Source organism: Anas acuta, chromosome 3 (genome assembly GCF_963932015.1).
Source record: "Anas acuta chromosome 3, bAnaAcu1.1, whole genome shotgun sequence".
Taxonomy (NCBI): domain Eukaryota; kingdom Metazoa; phylum Chordata; class Aves; order Anseriformes; family Anatidae; genus Anas; species Anas acuta.
The window spans coordinates 24,373,219-24,390,028 of record NC_088981.1 but is presented as its reverse complement, the minus strand read 5'-3'; the positions used below and the strand labels follow the sequence as shown (position 1 = coordinate 24,390,028).

Below are 16,810 nucleotides of genomic sequence, written 5' to 3'. Positions count from 1 at the left end.
AATCGCCCACGCAGCCTCAGGGAATGCCTCACAGAGCTGCCAACGTGATGGTGTTAGGACACTGTCACATTGCTGATGCAATGCCTCTAAAAATCATTTAAAAATTAGTTTGGATTGCATTCAAGAAGGGTGGTAGCCCCTGGATCACAGGTGATCATAAAGTGTAACCGTGATAAAAAGGTAGAAAAAGAACAGAAGCAAATGTTTGCAGCTGATAGTGTTAGCTATCCCTCATGTCAGGATGCAGACAAATTATCTTCCTGGGGTCTTGCCGAACAGAGGTTTCTGTGCTTTCCATTTATTCCCACTTCTCTGCTGCTATGATCATTTCTGGGAGTTTCCGGCAGGCTTGGATTTTGCAGCTGGGGAAGAAAGCCCTGGGTGACTATTTGCCAGAGGACGTATTTTTGTTCAAGCATTCAGTCCCAGCCTCCTGTTTGCATGCAGATCAATACGTTACTCTGTTTAGTCACCAAACTCGCATTTAAGGGCATTTGGGACTAAAACCATTGGAAAAACTATTGATGTTTTGAGATGAGTTTTTGTTTCAATGCGTAACATGCAAGGAAACCAACACCTTGTTAGCTCCCCTTGTGAACAGAAGAGCTAGCAATACTTGTACCGTCACAACAATCAGCGTCTTGGCAGCTACTTACAGGGGGATCCCCGAGGTGATGGAAAGCACTGGTAGGGGTATGGCAGCTAATGCTGCCATAGTTGTCTTCTTGCTTTCTATTTTTGTTTTCTCTTAATGTACAGAAGGAATTTGCATTAAATGGTGTGTGGATTTGAATTTTTGCAAAACGAATTTCAAACAATGCTGGATTACCTCGTGCAAACGGGAGAAATCTGCAAAAGCAGCTACCTAAACATTTTGGGGACTTAAGCCCACAGGTGACACTGTACTTTACTACTGGGTATTGGTATTTTTCACATCTCTTCAGAAAGAATACCTCAAATCACACCTGCCAATCACAAAACAAATTGAACAGGTCTTTGCCCATAGTCAGGACACCAGCCCTGGACAGCAGAACCAGGGTTTGGTAATTCCCACTTAAAGCAACATTACAGTTCGGTGCCTTCTGTTTATGCAGGCACCTTAATTAATCTTTGCCAACACGTGGCTGAGACAGCCACTTTACAGTTGTAGGATAACACAGCATCGCAGGCTAGGATAAAATGAGTCTAAATAACAGCCAGAAGCACAGTAATAAGGAACTTTGAGAGAAAAAGGAGAGAATTTAATCCTTCCAGATGAGCTATTAGTTTTTATAGTCTTTGTTACAAGCAGCATGAACTTTGGCTGGCGTACAGACAGAGCAGCCAGGTGAATTGCACAGTCCTTGCGTGGCAGATGTTGGGACCAGCTTTAGGAACAAGCTGGCAGGACCAGCGGTGGCTGCAGCCAAGCTGCCGGGTGCTCATGTGCTCAGGGACGGGGAGGTTTCAGCAGCAATGCTGACCTACGCTCCTGCTTATAGGGCTGATCACTTAGTGGACTTAATACAGGAAGATTCATTATTAGAACAAGTGCAACATGATTCGGGGAGCACAGAGACGTACGAACTGTGGAAACTGCTCTGCTGATTTGTGGTACATGCAGTGCAACCGAAGTGACAGCTGTGGATTATAAAAAAATTGCAAAAGGCAAAATTCCATCAAGTTTAGCTTCAGATGAATTTTGGGCATATCCTTCATCCTTCCTTCCTCTACATGTATTTTCCTCTTACTCCCAGCAACAGGTAATGAAGCTTGGTGAAAACTATGTGGTCACTTAACAGCCTGCCGGGATGATTTCATCCTGACATTCACAACTGCTCAGATTTCTGCTTCCACTTGTGACAGGCGCTGTGCTCTGCTGTCAGCCCATGCACCTGCCCCCAGCCACACTTTTCTTCCTCATTCCCTAAATCTGTCATTTGGCACAGACTCCACATGCGTGGCAATCTCTTTGTCAGCTAAGGCAATGGCTCTGACAAATCCACCTCACGACCAGCGAAATAACTGCATCACAGCACACATCATCAGTGGCAATGCGATGGCCTCTGAGTGTAATTGGGATAAAAAATTCACAGCAAAAAGCAAACAGAACGGTATCTTAGGAGGTGATGAGATTTACACCATTGACATTAACAGTGCTGCACATTGAGTACTCAATATACATTAGTGAGCATGTGAATTTATAGAGCTGGTCACAGTGACTTCAAAAATTACTATTTGTTTGAAGCAAGCAACACGAAGATGCACACTTTTTGGCTAAGAGCTTCTTGATACACACACTACAATGATGAATGATGACCATTACTAGTGAAATGCTCTGAAGAGAAGAGAAGCCCTCTTCTTTTGCGCATCTGTAATGACACTGCTTGCAGGAATAGCAACTTAATTTTGCCTCCACAGAAAGCAGATCTAGAAGAATAAATAATAACGGCATACCATTGGGGCAGTGATGGTGTAAGCAAGTTATGGTTCATCTCAGTTCACTTCTGACTACACAGCAAAAGGTAATGTGAAATTACAAGGCTCTGTTCCTACCTACCCAGCAAACAGCAATGTCCAAGTAACAGCAGGTAAAAGGCATTCCCCTGCCTTTTTTGAGAGACCATCCCATGCAGCTGCTTTGTGGGAAAGAAATGGGAAACCTTCATTTGATCCCGTGTGGGACAATCTCTTGCTGAGACGGAGCACACACATCAGCATAGCAAGTCTTACACAGCATGCCTGCATTGACTCTCTGTACCTCCCAGATACTGTCACGGACACAGAGCTGCACATTGCTGGTCTGGAGAATATCCTGGGGAACAGTTGTTACATGCTTGCCCCCTGCTTACATGAGCCCACACATATCAGCTCTTGGCCAAAAAAATCCTGGCCTGCACAAACACTTAGTGTACTCATTTCATTACCCATGAACTTATTTCAACTTTCAGCAAGTCTTGAGTTCACCTGCAGCAGATGCCATTGGTAATCCTTCAGAAGAAACTCTTAGGGGACTGGACATGTTCTCAGAGGGACAAACATGGCCATCACTCTGCTCCAACATCAAAACTCAACTGGTTCTTCCATTTTCTCTTCCCCCCCCCCCCATGCAACTGAATAGCCTGCCAGTTCTTTCCCTTGAAATAGTAATAAAACAAATTTGTATTTAAACTGGAAGACAGAGAAGATGGAAAGCGTCAGTTGTAGCATGGGAATAAAGCTAGTAATGGGATATGTGACTGGATCAATTGGTAACAGGAGGGTGGCTACATGATGACAGGACCCAAACAATTTTCTTTTCTGTAGGAGTTATACACTCACTTTTCTGACTCCTTCTTGCAACTTTTATTTCAGCACTGATGACCCATGCTCTCCATTTGGGTTTACATATGCCTACTTCATAGTTTGCTCCCAGGAAAGATGCGCGTTTCTTACCAAGGTACTTGCACAAGTCTGTCATCTTCTCATCTGGATACCTGCTTAAAGCACTGTGATATTCTGTGTTGGCTTCACAAGATGTAAAACCAGTAGGAATTGAAGCTCATTATTTTGATTAGTGCTACTGATAACCAACGACAGTTTTTTATTGATTCCCTCAAATATTGGAGTAGTTGGGTTATAAAGACAAGATAAATGTTATGCCACTATTTTTTATTTGCTATAATCAGCATCTGAAACAAAAACAAACACACTTTGGAATGCTTTTTTTTTTTTCCTATAGGAATAATCAATACAATGCTAAGCTACAATCAATATCAAGGTTAGGTAACACACTCTGGCATTAACCATCCCTCCTTATGGTGAGGAAGACTAACTAAAGGATGCACAATCTTGACAAATGCAGACAGGCTTTTTGCACAGTATGTGCACGCGCACACACACTACTCAAAAAAATACTCCCCACTTCATAGTGCAGGCAGCCAAAAGCCATACTCTTTAAGTTTAAAATAACAAATACTCACCTATATCACAGTACACTGCTTAGTTTATCGCTTCCACTGTGAATTCTGTGCTTTCATTTCATGTGTCTACATTTTGCAATTGTGTACACACTGCAAAATTATCTTTGTATATCACTTGGCATCTGTGCACACCCTCTAAAGCTTAATGTTATGCTGACATTAAAAGAAATCTTGAATTTTAAGATACTGAAAACAATCAATAAAATCTCACTGAAAAAAATCAGTATACATGTTTCTTGTAAGACAGTATGCTTAATTTTATGTTGGTGTCATTTTAATGCCACAGTTTTTGATTATTCATTGTATAAAGAGAAACCTAGGAAAGAAAATCTAAAACACTGTGCCTAAGTTGGTTAAACTCTGGTGATTTATGATATATGTACAGTATATAAATATATTTATGTATATATGTACATATATATTGGTTAACATTCATTATAAATAGAACTGTGTTAACTTAGGCGGTATAAAAATAGCCACTTTCCTGGGAACATGCAAACACAGTATGCTCTCACCTAATCTACAAAACCCAAAACAACCAAAATCTTTTAGCTCTGGTTTTCTACAAATATAAATTGAAGACTTTTAGCGATTTAACCATAAAGTAAGTTTTTTTCAGTAAAGATACAAAATCTGTTTGATGCTAGCTATAATTAAGCTCAAACACAGAATATTTCGGGTTATTTACTTTCAAGTATTTTCCCATGTGAGCTAATTCTAGACACGCTGCAATATTTTTTTTTCTTTTGCAGTAAAATATTGTTCAGCTCTAAACACTAAAAGCCAAATTACAGGCAATCTGGCATGCTTGCACTGCAGGGAAAAGGCTCTCCTCTACACTATTCCTATGTGGGAGGCTGTCCTAATATGGCTATTTGTGCTCCAGATCTTTTGTTCATTGCAAAGCATTACCATGATTCCATTTCATAGATACTTAAGGCCAGAAGAGAGAGTACTGTGTCCACTTAGTCTCATCTCCTGCTCCCTGAAATTCACTCCGAGGTCCCTGCATTCAGCACAGTGACTGGTAGCTGGACTAAAATGCCTCTCCTGTAATAGCCAAAGAGGTTCCAGCTTCACAAGTTGAGTGGGATCTTGACTTTTTAGTGACTTTTCCCAAGGGGAAAAAATTTCGGTTCCATCCGAACCAAATGTGACATTTTTCCTTTTTTCTTGCCGTATGAAAAACTGAAAAATTTTTTTGTTTTGCCCTGAAACTTTCCATTCTCCTTCAAAGTGTTCTGAGTACCAGTTAGAAAGCCAAAAGAAGAAGGGGCTGTGTTAAAAGTTGACACTACTGTTCTTCCCAATGCCTAACAGCTCAGTACCCCCAGCTTGGGCTATGGAAGAAGCAGAGCCAAGTCCTTCCTTGCTGAAAAGATTTCAGCTCTCTACTACACGAATGCCTTAAGCACATGACTGCCAAATATGGCACATGCTGAATTTCAGTTTTTTCATTTTGTTCCACTTAGCTAAAAAAAACATTCCTAGCCATTTCAGAGGAGAGAGGACTGAAATACAGCTGGTTTCCCATCCCTAAGACTATCTCATCCAGCATCCCTAAAACTCCCTCTCATCTTGCTAGCTCTCAGAATTGACGAAAGTATTTTTTCAAAGCAAAACAGCATGGAAGACTCAAGGCACACTCTCTTCAGGATGTTTTTCTTGTTATTAGGGGACATTTTACAGAAGTAGGATATTTGAATGTAAATGGCCTGGGCAGAGGAGGGAATGGCGCCTTGCTTTTTCATTCCTAGAGTTATTGTTTGCACATGCATGTTACTGGACAATAGGGGGATGATCTAGATATTCGCCTCCAGCAGGTCTACAGGTATTGGTCTGGAAATGGTTTCCAGAGTAAGATATTTGGTGCATTTGGATTAAATCTATGACTACCTTTCTGTGAGAATTAAAAGTGCACATCCCAAAATTTGCTGTGTCACCCACTTGCAAGATAGGGCGTGCAACTAAATGAGTTGGAAGTCAGTGAAGGCCTACTCTCCTAAAGATATATGAAGTTGCTTGTGCAAGCTTTTCTCTCTGGCACCTTTGAAAGTGATGCTCCTAACTCCTCATCTCTTAAGCAAAATGGTCTAATGTTCCCAGCCACATCCTACATTTCTTTCCCTGTTCCCAGGGTGGCTCCCACATTTTTCCCAGAAGTCTTTTCTATGTCAGAAGTGATGAATCCTTGTTAAAACAGCACAGTCTTCCAGCTTTAATATTTTCAGGAAAAAAAATGCGAGGCATTCTATATCTTATGGTAAGTAGCATAAGTGCACCAAAACAATGTTATGGACGCCCCTGTATTAATTATTTAGAGAGCTGTCATTGGAAGTTGGAGACTGGGAAGTCACAAAAGGCTCGTTTGCCTTCTGATCGTCCTTCATGGAGGCTGCTTGGTCTGAGATGGAAGAGAAGGAGAGCTGGTCATGTTCCATTATATGCACTTGGTCTTCTTCCTTGTCCTTCTTCACATAAAACAGCTTCCTAAACTTTTTGAGCTCATGGAGTTCACAGAAAGTCTCAAGAACCACCAACATTGCGATAAGGCCAAGCAACAGGTAACCTGGGTACAAAAAAAAAAAAAAAAAAAAAAAAGGTTTTAATTATTATTAGAGTAAGTAGGGCTGGTACAGAGTTTTAACTCTGTACCTTTTTACCTTTTCCCATCCCTACTATCTCCAAAGATTATGTTAGTCTTCTAAAAAAACAAAGCAACTAGAAATGCGTGCAAAAGCAATAAAAACAAAATTAAATTTTACTGTAAAATTGCTGCTGATATTTTAAAAACCTGACAAAATTGCTGTATCTGATGAAACCTTGAAGATCATTTACAGCATTTTACTAACACATAGAAACTATCCCAGCTTGACAGTGTTATTTAAATGTTACTCATGACTTTGGTAGTATAATGACTCTGATTTTTAAAGGTATTAGTTAGCTCCCATAATGTGAGACTTTTGGAAATGAGGTTTTGTATGGTTAGCAGATCTTTTGTTTTCCACTCCAAACATATGTATCCAGAATTTGAGGGAAGGTGTTAAAATGAGCATCTCTTAATCTCAGTTTTTCATTAGATCCTGGCTAATGATCTTTACAATCTAACAAGGAACATGACTACTTAATTATTTTATCATTTCAATGACTAAATCAAGCAGAAGCTAAGTGTATAACTATTAATACATCACGTTAATCCAAAGGCTAAACATTAAATGTGCTGAAAGATGAACACAGATTAATTATTATAATTTACACATGGACAGTGCTTTGTTACCAAAAAGGCAGAAATATTTTACAAGCAGTTGCACGTTATTCAGTGAAAATAACACTCCTCCCTCTCTCTCTTCCAGGAGCAGTGTTAAATCAATACCATGATGCCAGGTACTGATCTAAATCAACAGTACAGCTAAAAATTTATGAATTGTTTTTAAGCTTTATCTCATGAAATTAAATGGGAGCTATGCATTAAAGCAGGGAGAAAATAGCAAAGCTATGCCAATTAAAAAGCATCTATAAATTTGCACCGAGAAATTTTAATTTGCTCTGAAACACAGTCCAGCTAATCAATGCTTGATTTAGGGAGACCTGTGTTTCCCTTGAAAAGCCTGTAGCAATCATCCAGCATTTTCAGATCTGAACTCCAGAACTGTTATTGGAGAAAACTTAGGTTCAGAAAGAGAAAACATTTTATACATCCTGTTTGGTTCTACAAATTCTTTCTTCTTTCATGTGAACAATAATTCAAAAGTTATGACTGCAGATTATTTAACTTCAAAAGTTTAAAAATACATAACTTTGCCTACTTCTTCCATTTAGAATTTCCTTCAATATATTTCTTAAGCATTCTGAAGCTTGAATTTGAAAATTTATCTCTGTCCACAAAAGGAAGATTTGACTTTTCAGTTGGGGCGAATGGGGAGGGAAGGAGAGGATTTGATCCAACATATTCTTTTATGGTTTTAAGCTTTCAGAATGTCTACAAGGCCTTTATTATGTATGACTTCCACTCCTCACTTCATCATTTAGCATCCCCAAATCAACTCTGCAGATCAGCAGGGTAATCATTAAAATCTGCTGGTAAGATAGACAGGACAGGGAGAGGAAGAAACCTGCAATGACCATGAGCCTGGAGGGGACAGGGGAGAAAAAAATAAAGTGCTCTTTTGGCTAGTTCAAGGCCTTGCTTCAAGAAATGCAAACTGAAGGCACAGTTTTTCTTTAGGTAAAACATAAAAACAAGTTAATGGACCCTTTACCTATATTATGATTGCTGGGTCACATATAGGAGCACAGACAGAGACATACCTGACATGAAAGGTTTGTTTTGTCTGTCTAGATCTTTTAATGAGTGCTTCTGCTGATCCAGGACTGCGCAGACTGATGCCGTATCAGAAAATATATTCATTCAGAATGCTAACACACAGATAATTTTCTCAGCTGTACTCTTTGATCAAACCACTGATCTCTGTGCTTCTCTTCTGTGTCAAACATAATTAAACTACATAAATTTAACATTCACGGTCTTGCTTTGTTATCACCTCAGTCTATTTGTTTCTCTTCGACAGCTGGTATGTCCCAACACCAGCTTCCGCTACCTTCTGTTACAACCAGAGTAAGAAACTTTGCTCTTCTGCCCATTTTTCACTGCTCCTTGATTGACCTCTGTCTGTCATCTCACCTTATGAGTTGACCTTAGGTTACATGAACCAACTCCTGACTCTGTGATGTGCTGTGAAACCTTAGCCTGATATGCTCCTGACCATCTCTGTAACAGTAATATGAGCAGTTTTTGCTATTATTAGTAGGAAAGAAGTAGCTATGGATCAGCACAATGGAATTCTGTTTTCAGCTTTTCCTTTCTTTACTAAGAAGCTGACCTTATTTAAAACTTTCCTCTTTACATGATTACCTACAGTGCCCAATTTGCTAGCTGATGCCTCAAAGCAATCACCACCCCTGGAATGGATAGGTAAAGCCTGTTTTCAAATTATTAAGGAAAAAAGAAAAAACACCACAACTAAACAAAAGAAAACCAAACAACAACTCATTTAATTGTTTATTTTGACACTTACATGTAATTCCAATTTTATACAGCTCTCGGAATTTTTGATTGTAGCCTTCTCCTGGCACATAGTCTCCTAGGCCAATGGTGCTCAGGGAAATGAAACAAAAGTAAAAAGATTCCAAAAAATTCCAGTCTTCTTCCAGAACAGAAAATATTGCTGCTGGGATAAAGAAAAAGCAGGAGACAGTGATGAACCCAAGGACTACAGCGTGGATGATTGCAACGATCTGCTTGGAGAAGCCCCAGCGGATGTGGAAATAGAGCACAGGCCGCCTGGTGACGTAAACAATGATGCGCTGCACCACTGCTGTCAGGAAAAGCAGCGTAAATGGGATCCCAATGACTGAGTAGATGATGCAGAAGGCCTTTCCTCCATCAGACAAAGGCACTGTGTGTCCATAACCTGAAATAAAGCAGAGGGAAGACAGACTGAGCCAAATCTGGGACCCTCATGTACCTATTTGATATCAACTATATTGCACAAGGTAAAGAACTGCTTTGCTAGTGCTAAGTCTGAATTCTGCTGTTCTTGACAAATGCTATTCAAAGAAGGTCTGCTTTAAGCAAGCGAATAGAGCCTAAGTGCTGGCAATCGAGAAGTAAAAATCCAAAAATGTTTTTGGATTTCAAAACTGTGAACAAAATTGTATTAATGCTTATTTTGGAGAAGAAAGAAATGCCTACTTGGGAACAGGGAACCTGTGGCAGGAAATCTGAGTTTTAATCTGGGTTTTCCTCCTGACCTATTTGTTGAAGTTTTACAAATTGATGCAACTTTTTCTTTTACCCACCTTATCAAGTGGTATAATCTATACTTCAGGAAAGCATTCCTATATTTACTTTGTAGTAAAACACTCTGAGACCTCCTGTGAAAAGCATTTAAATTGCACTTAAAAGCATTTAAATCAGCATTCCACATGGCACACTTCCATATTCCCAAGAGGTGTTTAGATGATAACCCATCAAACACCTAAAAGCAGAACAACATTTTCACAGCCAAACTCCAGGATCCAACCATTGTGGTTGGATTTTTGCCTAGTCATTTGCGTACCAGAAATATCAATAGTGATCTGTTTCAGCTGCAGGAATGCATCCACTGTTTTATAAGCTGATCACGGCCAGCAACCTCAATTCCACAAACGTGTGCAATTACACTCGTATACAGTTCAAGCAGCTATGCTGCCAAAGCACACCCTGCCAGACAGCCTGGTTTTAAGTGTGAATCACGGGTGCAGAAAAGAACAGTAAAGCCAGCATAAACCAGGAATGCTTTCTTCTGTTTGCCAGCCAAGAAAAATTTGTTTTTATTGCAGCAAGGAAGGAGAAATCTCTTGAAATCTTGTTTGTAGTTGCAGCTCTTTATCCTGATATACCAAGCAAGTGCAGACAGGCCCTAGTAATTCTGCAGTATTCCCCCCTAGTAATTGGGGGCCTCCTACCTTCTGCCCCATTAAACCAACTGTTCATGGAATCATTAAGGTTGGAAAAGACCTTCAAGATTATCTGGTCCAACCATCACCCTTCTACCAATATCACCCACTAAACCATGTCCCTAAGCACCATGTCCAATCTTTACTTGAAAACCCCCAGGGACAGTGACGCCACCACCTCCCTGGGCAACCCGTCCCAGTGCCTGACTGCTCTTTCTGAGCAGAAATGTCTCCTCATTGCCAACCTGAACCTCCCCTGGCGCAACTTGAGGCCATTCCCTCTACTCCTATCACTAGTTATCTGTGAGAAAAGGCCGACCCCCAGCTCCCCACACCTTCCTTTCAGGTAGCTATAGAGAGCTACCCCTCTTATATGAACACCCAGTATTTCTCCTCTAGATTAGTGAATGTAATAGTAGAAGTATTGCTCTTTTAAGTTTTCCAGCAGAGTAAGAAAAAGTAATATATATTTTTTTTAATACACAGAGATGCTTCCAGACAATGAAAGATGGGCAAGATATTGTATCATTCCAACACACAAAATCATACCAGAAGAAATCTATGACACAAGTCTTCAGTTGTATTTGAATTCTAACGACTACCAAAAATTCATCTAAGTTCAGTCTTCTGAACCCCAGAAGATCATAATGGCTTTTTTCTTGTTCACCTTCTGTTTGCTGTATGTGTTCTGAGATGAGAGAACTGAACCACACAGAGCATGTCAGATACAGCTGAACCAGATTTAGAAACTGGCCAAGAACACTTCCAACACTTCCCACTTCCTGATTTACTCTGCTCCTAGTAATACCGGACATCTGGCTGATGCTTCTGACCATGAGTGAGAACTGAGATGACATCTTCTTGGCCCTGTCTATCGGAACGGCAGGGCCTTGCCCCTCAGAGGTATCCAGGTATTCATCTGTGCAGATCTCATCATTCCATATGTGAAACTATGATGGTGTCTGCTGCGTGCATCACTTAACATTTTATCCCACTCATTTTCAAGTGATATTTTATGGCCCAGCTGCCCTATGGTTCTTACAGCTTTTTTTTTTTTTTCTTTTTTTTAATGAAAGTAACCAACTCCAAGTTTCAAGGAAAAGAAAGGGGTGTTTGAGTTGATCATAGCATATCAAACTGACTCACGTTATACAAACATGAAAACAGCAACTGCAATGCTTTATCACATCACAGGGGCTTCAGTAAAACAGCACTAGAGATGTGTTACTTGATTAAGACATAGGGCAGACCTCATTTGGTCTAATCTATCTCATTCTCTACATCCATGCTTAAGAATGAATTCACATGGACAGAAGAACAGGGAAAGGTTACTGAAACAACCAGAGGAATAAAAACTTTTCCACGAGTGAAAGATAGAAGCGGTTGGCTTCCTTGACACAGCTGAATGGAGGCTGAAAACTGATATACTATCTCCTTGTTAATGCAGCAGCAGACAAGTGCTACCAAAGGAAAAAGAAATGTTTCAGATGAAGAATCATGTTAGCACACAAACAAACAGTTTTGATGTAGCCGTAACTAAATATAAACTAGGAATTAGAAATAAGGTTTCTAACCTTCGGAGAAGAGTTTTGCAACAGCCACACACATGCAATACCAGGGAAGGAACACAGCTATGTTTAGGATGGAGCCCTGGTTATTCATCATAACCAGATTATGATGAAGCTTGGTAACTTTACAGATGTTGTTATACCATGAAGCTATACATGACAAGCAGAAATTGAGCTTGCAGATCTACAAAAGCCCTTATGAGCTCCAGGTTCCTATAATTAATGTATGCTTGAACCTTACAATTCATCCAAGTTTTTACTAATTTAAATGCAAATATCTGTATCATGTGTAGAAAAAATAAAAAAATAAAAAAACCCTGATGCATTTGTCAGTTCTTTGGGCACAGGGCAGGTTGATGGCAATTTAATCCCAGCCTCTGTGCTGACCCAAGCAGTGATCAGCTCATTTCTCGGTGAGGACTGCTTCTGGTGCTGTTACCTCTCTATCACTTCTCTCATAATTCCTGAAGGACAGGCAAATCATCTCTCCAGGTGCTACACAGGATACACCCAGATTCAGAGGAAAGTGTAAAATTAAAGACTTCACTACAGGAAAGTTTGCAACGAGGTTTGGTTAAATTGGGTGCTCAGACCAGCCTCTTGGCTAACCCCTACCAAAATTTTCTGAGTTCACAGAATTAGCTGAGATGTCTAAAGCAGATGCTGCCTTCTAAGGTCTGTTCTGCCATACCACATAAAGGTTAGAAAGGGGATTGTGCATCCCTCATCTCTTAACAGGAAGCATAGCAATGCTGAATGCAAGCTTCAGCTTCAGACCAAGGAGAGACTATACACTCCCTTCAGCCAGCCACAGTAAGAATATGACATCTTCCAGCAGCAACAGAGGAGGGATCAACATGCGCTTGCTCCTCAGGATCCAGAGTCACTGGTTGGGAATAACTACACTGAAAAGCTTGAGCTAGAACAGTCACAATTTACGAGGCTGTGGCAGGGAGGAAGGAACATTGCCCATATTTTTTCCCAGTATGAAACTGCTTGCATGACTCATTCCTAGAGATTCCTATATGCTTTAGCCATCGCTGTACAAAAGTCATTAAAAAACAAACAAAAAGCCTACAGCCATGTATTAAAACACAAGAAATTACAGATCCATGGAAGGAGACAACACTCTATGTGTGCCTTCAGCCATTTGCACTTGATTGCCTCCCATCTCTGCTCCTGCATCCGTTTGTTGCTTCCTTGCACTGCAGCCTGTTCAGGGAAATGGCTTTCTGTGATCCCTCCATAAAGTGCCTAGCGTACGCTGGTTCTGCATTAACAATAGATAACACAATGTATGGCAGTGTGCCTTTTTCAGCAGAAACTACCATGCTCAGAAGCATTACAATTGCAATCCTGAGACATCATTTTTGTTATGAGAACAGGATGCTCACAGAAAGCATGCTCACTATTTATATTCTGCTTATTAAAATGAATACGTCTCTTTAATCTATCAGAGAGGAGTTGGATAGACTTGCTATGGGTGACTAGAATTAAATTGCCCACGTAGCATCTCCGCGGCATTTCATAATTACTGATTATAAGAGAGACAAGATTTACAGTGTGCCATATCTTCATATGTATAATCTGAACATCAGACCACAAGCACCTGTTTAAAAGCACTAACCTTTGAAAAACCAAACCTTCAGATAAACTGCTCAAGTGCGGAAGCAAAATGACACCAGGGATAAAAACATATTATTCATGCACAATCCTTTCTGTTGTCCTTCAAGAAGCTCACAAAGAAGCTCATACAAGACCAGCAGGATTTACCACATTTAATAAGATCAACAGTTCATCTAGTTCAGCCTCTTGACACAGACTGGTGTTTGATCTGGTGTTTGATCAGACAAAGAGCAAAACCTTACAGGACATGCATAGTCGGGCTTCGGTTCTGCTAATGTAAGAGGATTTTTTTTTCCTTAAAAGTCGTTTACCCTCTTATGACTCGGAGGACTTAAACTGGTAGAAGTTTACATAAATATACAAAATATATGTATCTGTTCTGATGTAATTTTGGATGTCCCCGCAATCCACAAAGGTGCTTAGTTTTAAAAGTTATTTACAATTCTTAAATCTCTTTATATTGATCTTGGTGCAGGGAATTATACAGGTCAATTATACGTTCAATAAACTATTTACTTTGTCATTTGCTGTCTTTCAAGTTAGTCTTTTGTTCTTATATCTTTCTAAAAAGGCTTGGTCATGACTTTTCTACACTTTTCATTGGTTTATATCCCTCTTGTGTGAGTTCTTCTATTAGTTATTTTCCTCTTCATTCTTCTCTATATCTAATTGTTTCTGTCGCAAAGAGATGCTCAGATCATTCTATTCCAGGTAAGAAATATTTTCTCCCTCCATCTTGATATACCACATGTGGGTAGTTAGGGTCTGGTGGCCGGAAGATGTCGCGATGTACGGGAAGGTGGAGCCCCTCCCTTGATGGACAGTAGCGTGTGGCCTGTGCTGTAAGCAAGCGGAAGTGATGCTATGGGCCTCGGGTATATAACCCCATGGGACTCGACAATAAACGCCATTTGCCATCCACCACATTGGTGTCTGTGAGCCGATGGACCGAGCGGCCTGGGGTTGGCCGCCGTGCCGTTCCTGAACCAGGTCGCCACTGCCCCCTGAAGGCAACAACCACAACACTTTGCTTGTTTTGCAGAGCCCCTAGGTAGCTCACAAGACCATCCAACTCCTAGCAGACTATGTCAAACCCAGCATCATGTACAACCATTCCATAAAACCCTTCTACCCTGTGTTAGCTTGGTGCTTGTTGGCACTGTGTTTTAACTTTCATCTTTCTCAGTTACTGCCTTTGACCTAGCTAAACAGTTCTGTACCATCATCATTGCTTTGTTTCTTCATAGTTTCAGTCCCTCCTGGAGCTCATTAAGTAATCAGACTTCCTTCTGTTAAGAAACAGCAGCCCTCAGAAAGCTTCCCCCGGCCAGCCTCTCTCAGGCTGTGGTGATGAAGCCCAGGTGTGTGAGCAGGCTGCAGGACTGGCCCTTTCCCTTGCCCCTGCTAGACCCATGGGCACTGGCTGCCCATTATCGCTCTCATGAGAACGGGGCCAGCCCAGAGATCCCAGCCCACGCCTCTCCTTTCATGACTTAATCAGTCAATGCCAGCTAATGAGTTTGTGTTGTCTGTCTGCTTCTGCCAGGTGGTGTTCTTCTCCCCACCCTGTGTTTTGCCAAGCCACTGCTCCTTCAGGTCCCCCTGCCCAAGGTGACCCATTGCAACGCCAACAGCACCAAGCTCTTCAGGGCAGGGAGCGGGCCACCCTTGGCATGTCCAGGTGGCAGAGTCATAACACCCAACCCAAACGTGGTGGCACAACACTACACACACACTCATCCTTTTGCTGCTTTGAGTCAGTATCCCTGAAGAGAAATCATCCCTTTCAAGTCTGCTTACAATCTCCGAACGCCCCAACAGACGAAGGCAATTGTGTGCTACATATTAAAGTCATGTAAAAGCCTTTTTCATTCATCCCAAGCATAACATGACTTACTGGAATATGATGATGATGGAGGCCAGAGATTACATTTACGTAATTTCTGCACAGTTGTTCTTATAAACCTTTGACATTTTCCATGTGTTAAACAGTGAAATACATCCTTCTTCATAACTGGCCTATAACCCTCCGAAATCAAAGGGAAATGTCAGCTGATGGCAGACCCATGTGGCAGAGAGATCACATAGAAGTTTCAAGTACTTTTTCTACTGCAAGGAGGAGCATAGCAGTAACCAGTGATCAGAAACTTGCCCTACAGAATTCATATCAACAACACGATTAAAGTAGCTGATTAGGAATTTTATGTAAAGTCAAGCAGTTGACTGGGCCATAAATTAGCAGGCAAAAGTCACCTACTATACAGAATGAAAGCAATTCCAAAGACATGCCGCATTACGCAGTATATCTGTACATGGCAAAGCATCTGCTGAGAATCAAGTTGTCTTTCAGGAAAGTGATTTTGACTTTTCTACTTCTATCAGGCATGCATTGGGAAGGACATAAGTTACCAACTTTAGAGATGGCAGATAGGCAGGTAGTTAACTAGCATTTTAGCGCACCATTGCAGGTAAGCCTCTCTTCCCTGTATCACAGGTGGGAAGAAGAATTTAAAAGACTTGTAAAAGACATGAAAATTTGTCCATAGCTTAAAAAAGACAGTGCAAATCAGTAGTGTTGTGCTGCTAGAAATGACTTTTAGTCAGGTTTGAGACACAGCAAAGCCATTAAAACAAGACATTTAAAACAGAGTTTTATGTGAAAAAGCAGGAGTGAAAATTAGAGAGGTCACCAACACCATTTCAGTGAACAAACCTGAGAACCCTGATTTCCAGCCAGGCTACCCTACATGGCTGAAAGGAGAAGGGGAAAAAAAAAAAGTCTATGATGGGCATTTTTAAGCAGAGGAAATTCATCTGGATGTCACATTTTGCTGCCTCCTCAGTTGAGTCATTAATGGAACTGGTTTTGTGTGCACTGGAAGAAGGAGGAGGAAGATGCACTGTAAACTGTGTTAATTAAACAATCTGCATGGAAAAAATGAGGGAAAGTGAGAAGGAAATTTGTTTGAAACCTAGCTCATTTCACTAATTAAAGCGTACAATGCTGTCCTCAAACAGCTGCATCAGCATAATTAGGGAGGTGATGAAGGGTGTGGCAGAAACCTCTAAAACCAGTTTTGCCATGAAGGAAAGCAGTCATTACATCCATCCTCACACAGCACCAGGAGGGGCGATTTAAACCTCCAGCCAAAGTGATCTGATTCAGTGCTGTTCCAG

General features: G+C 40.8%; 1 protein-coding gene across 1 annotated transcript in view; it reads right to left on the bottom strand.

The window, feature by feature from the left end:
• Nucleotides 1-3,613: 3,613 nt before the first annotated feature.
• KCNK1 (potassium two pore domain channel subfamily K member 1) overlaps nt 3,614-16,810 on the bottom strand; it is a 34,052-nt gene continuing 20,855 nt past the window's right edge. Inside the window, exons 2-3 of the mRNA XM_068676187.1 lie at nt 9,017-9,412; nt 3,614-6,510 (exon numbers count right to left, since the gene is read on the bottom strand). Of these exons, the coding sequence (XP_068532288.1) occupies nt 6,251-6,510; nt 9,017-9,412 (656 nt within the window). The 3' untranslated portion in view covers nt 3,614-6,250. The remainder of the gene's footprint in view (nt 6,511-9,016; nt 9,413-16,810) is intronic.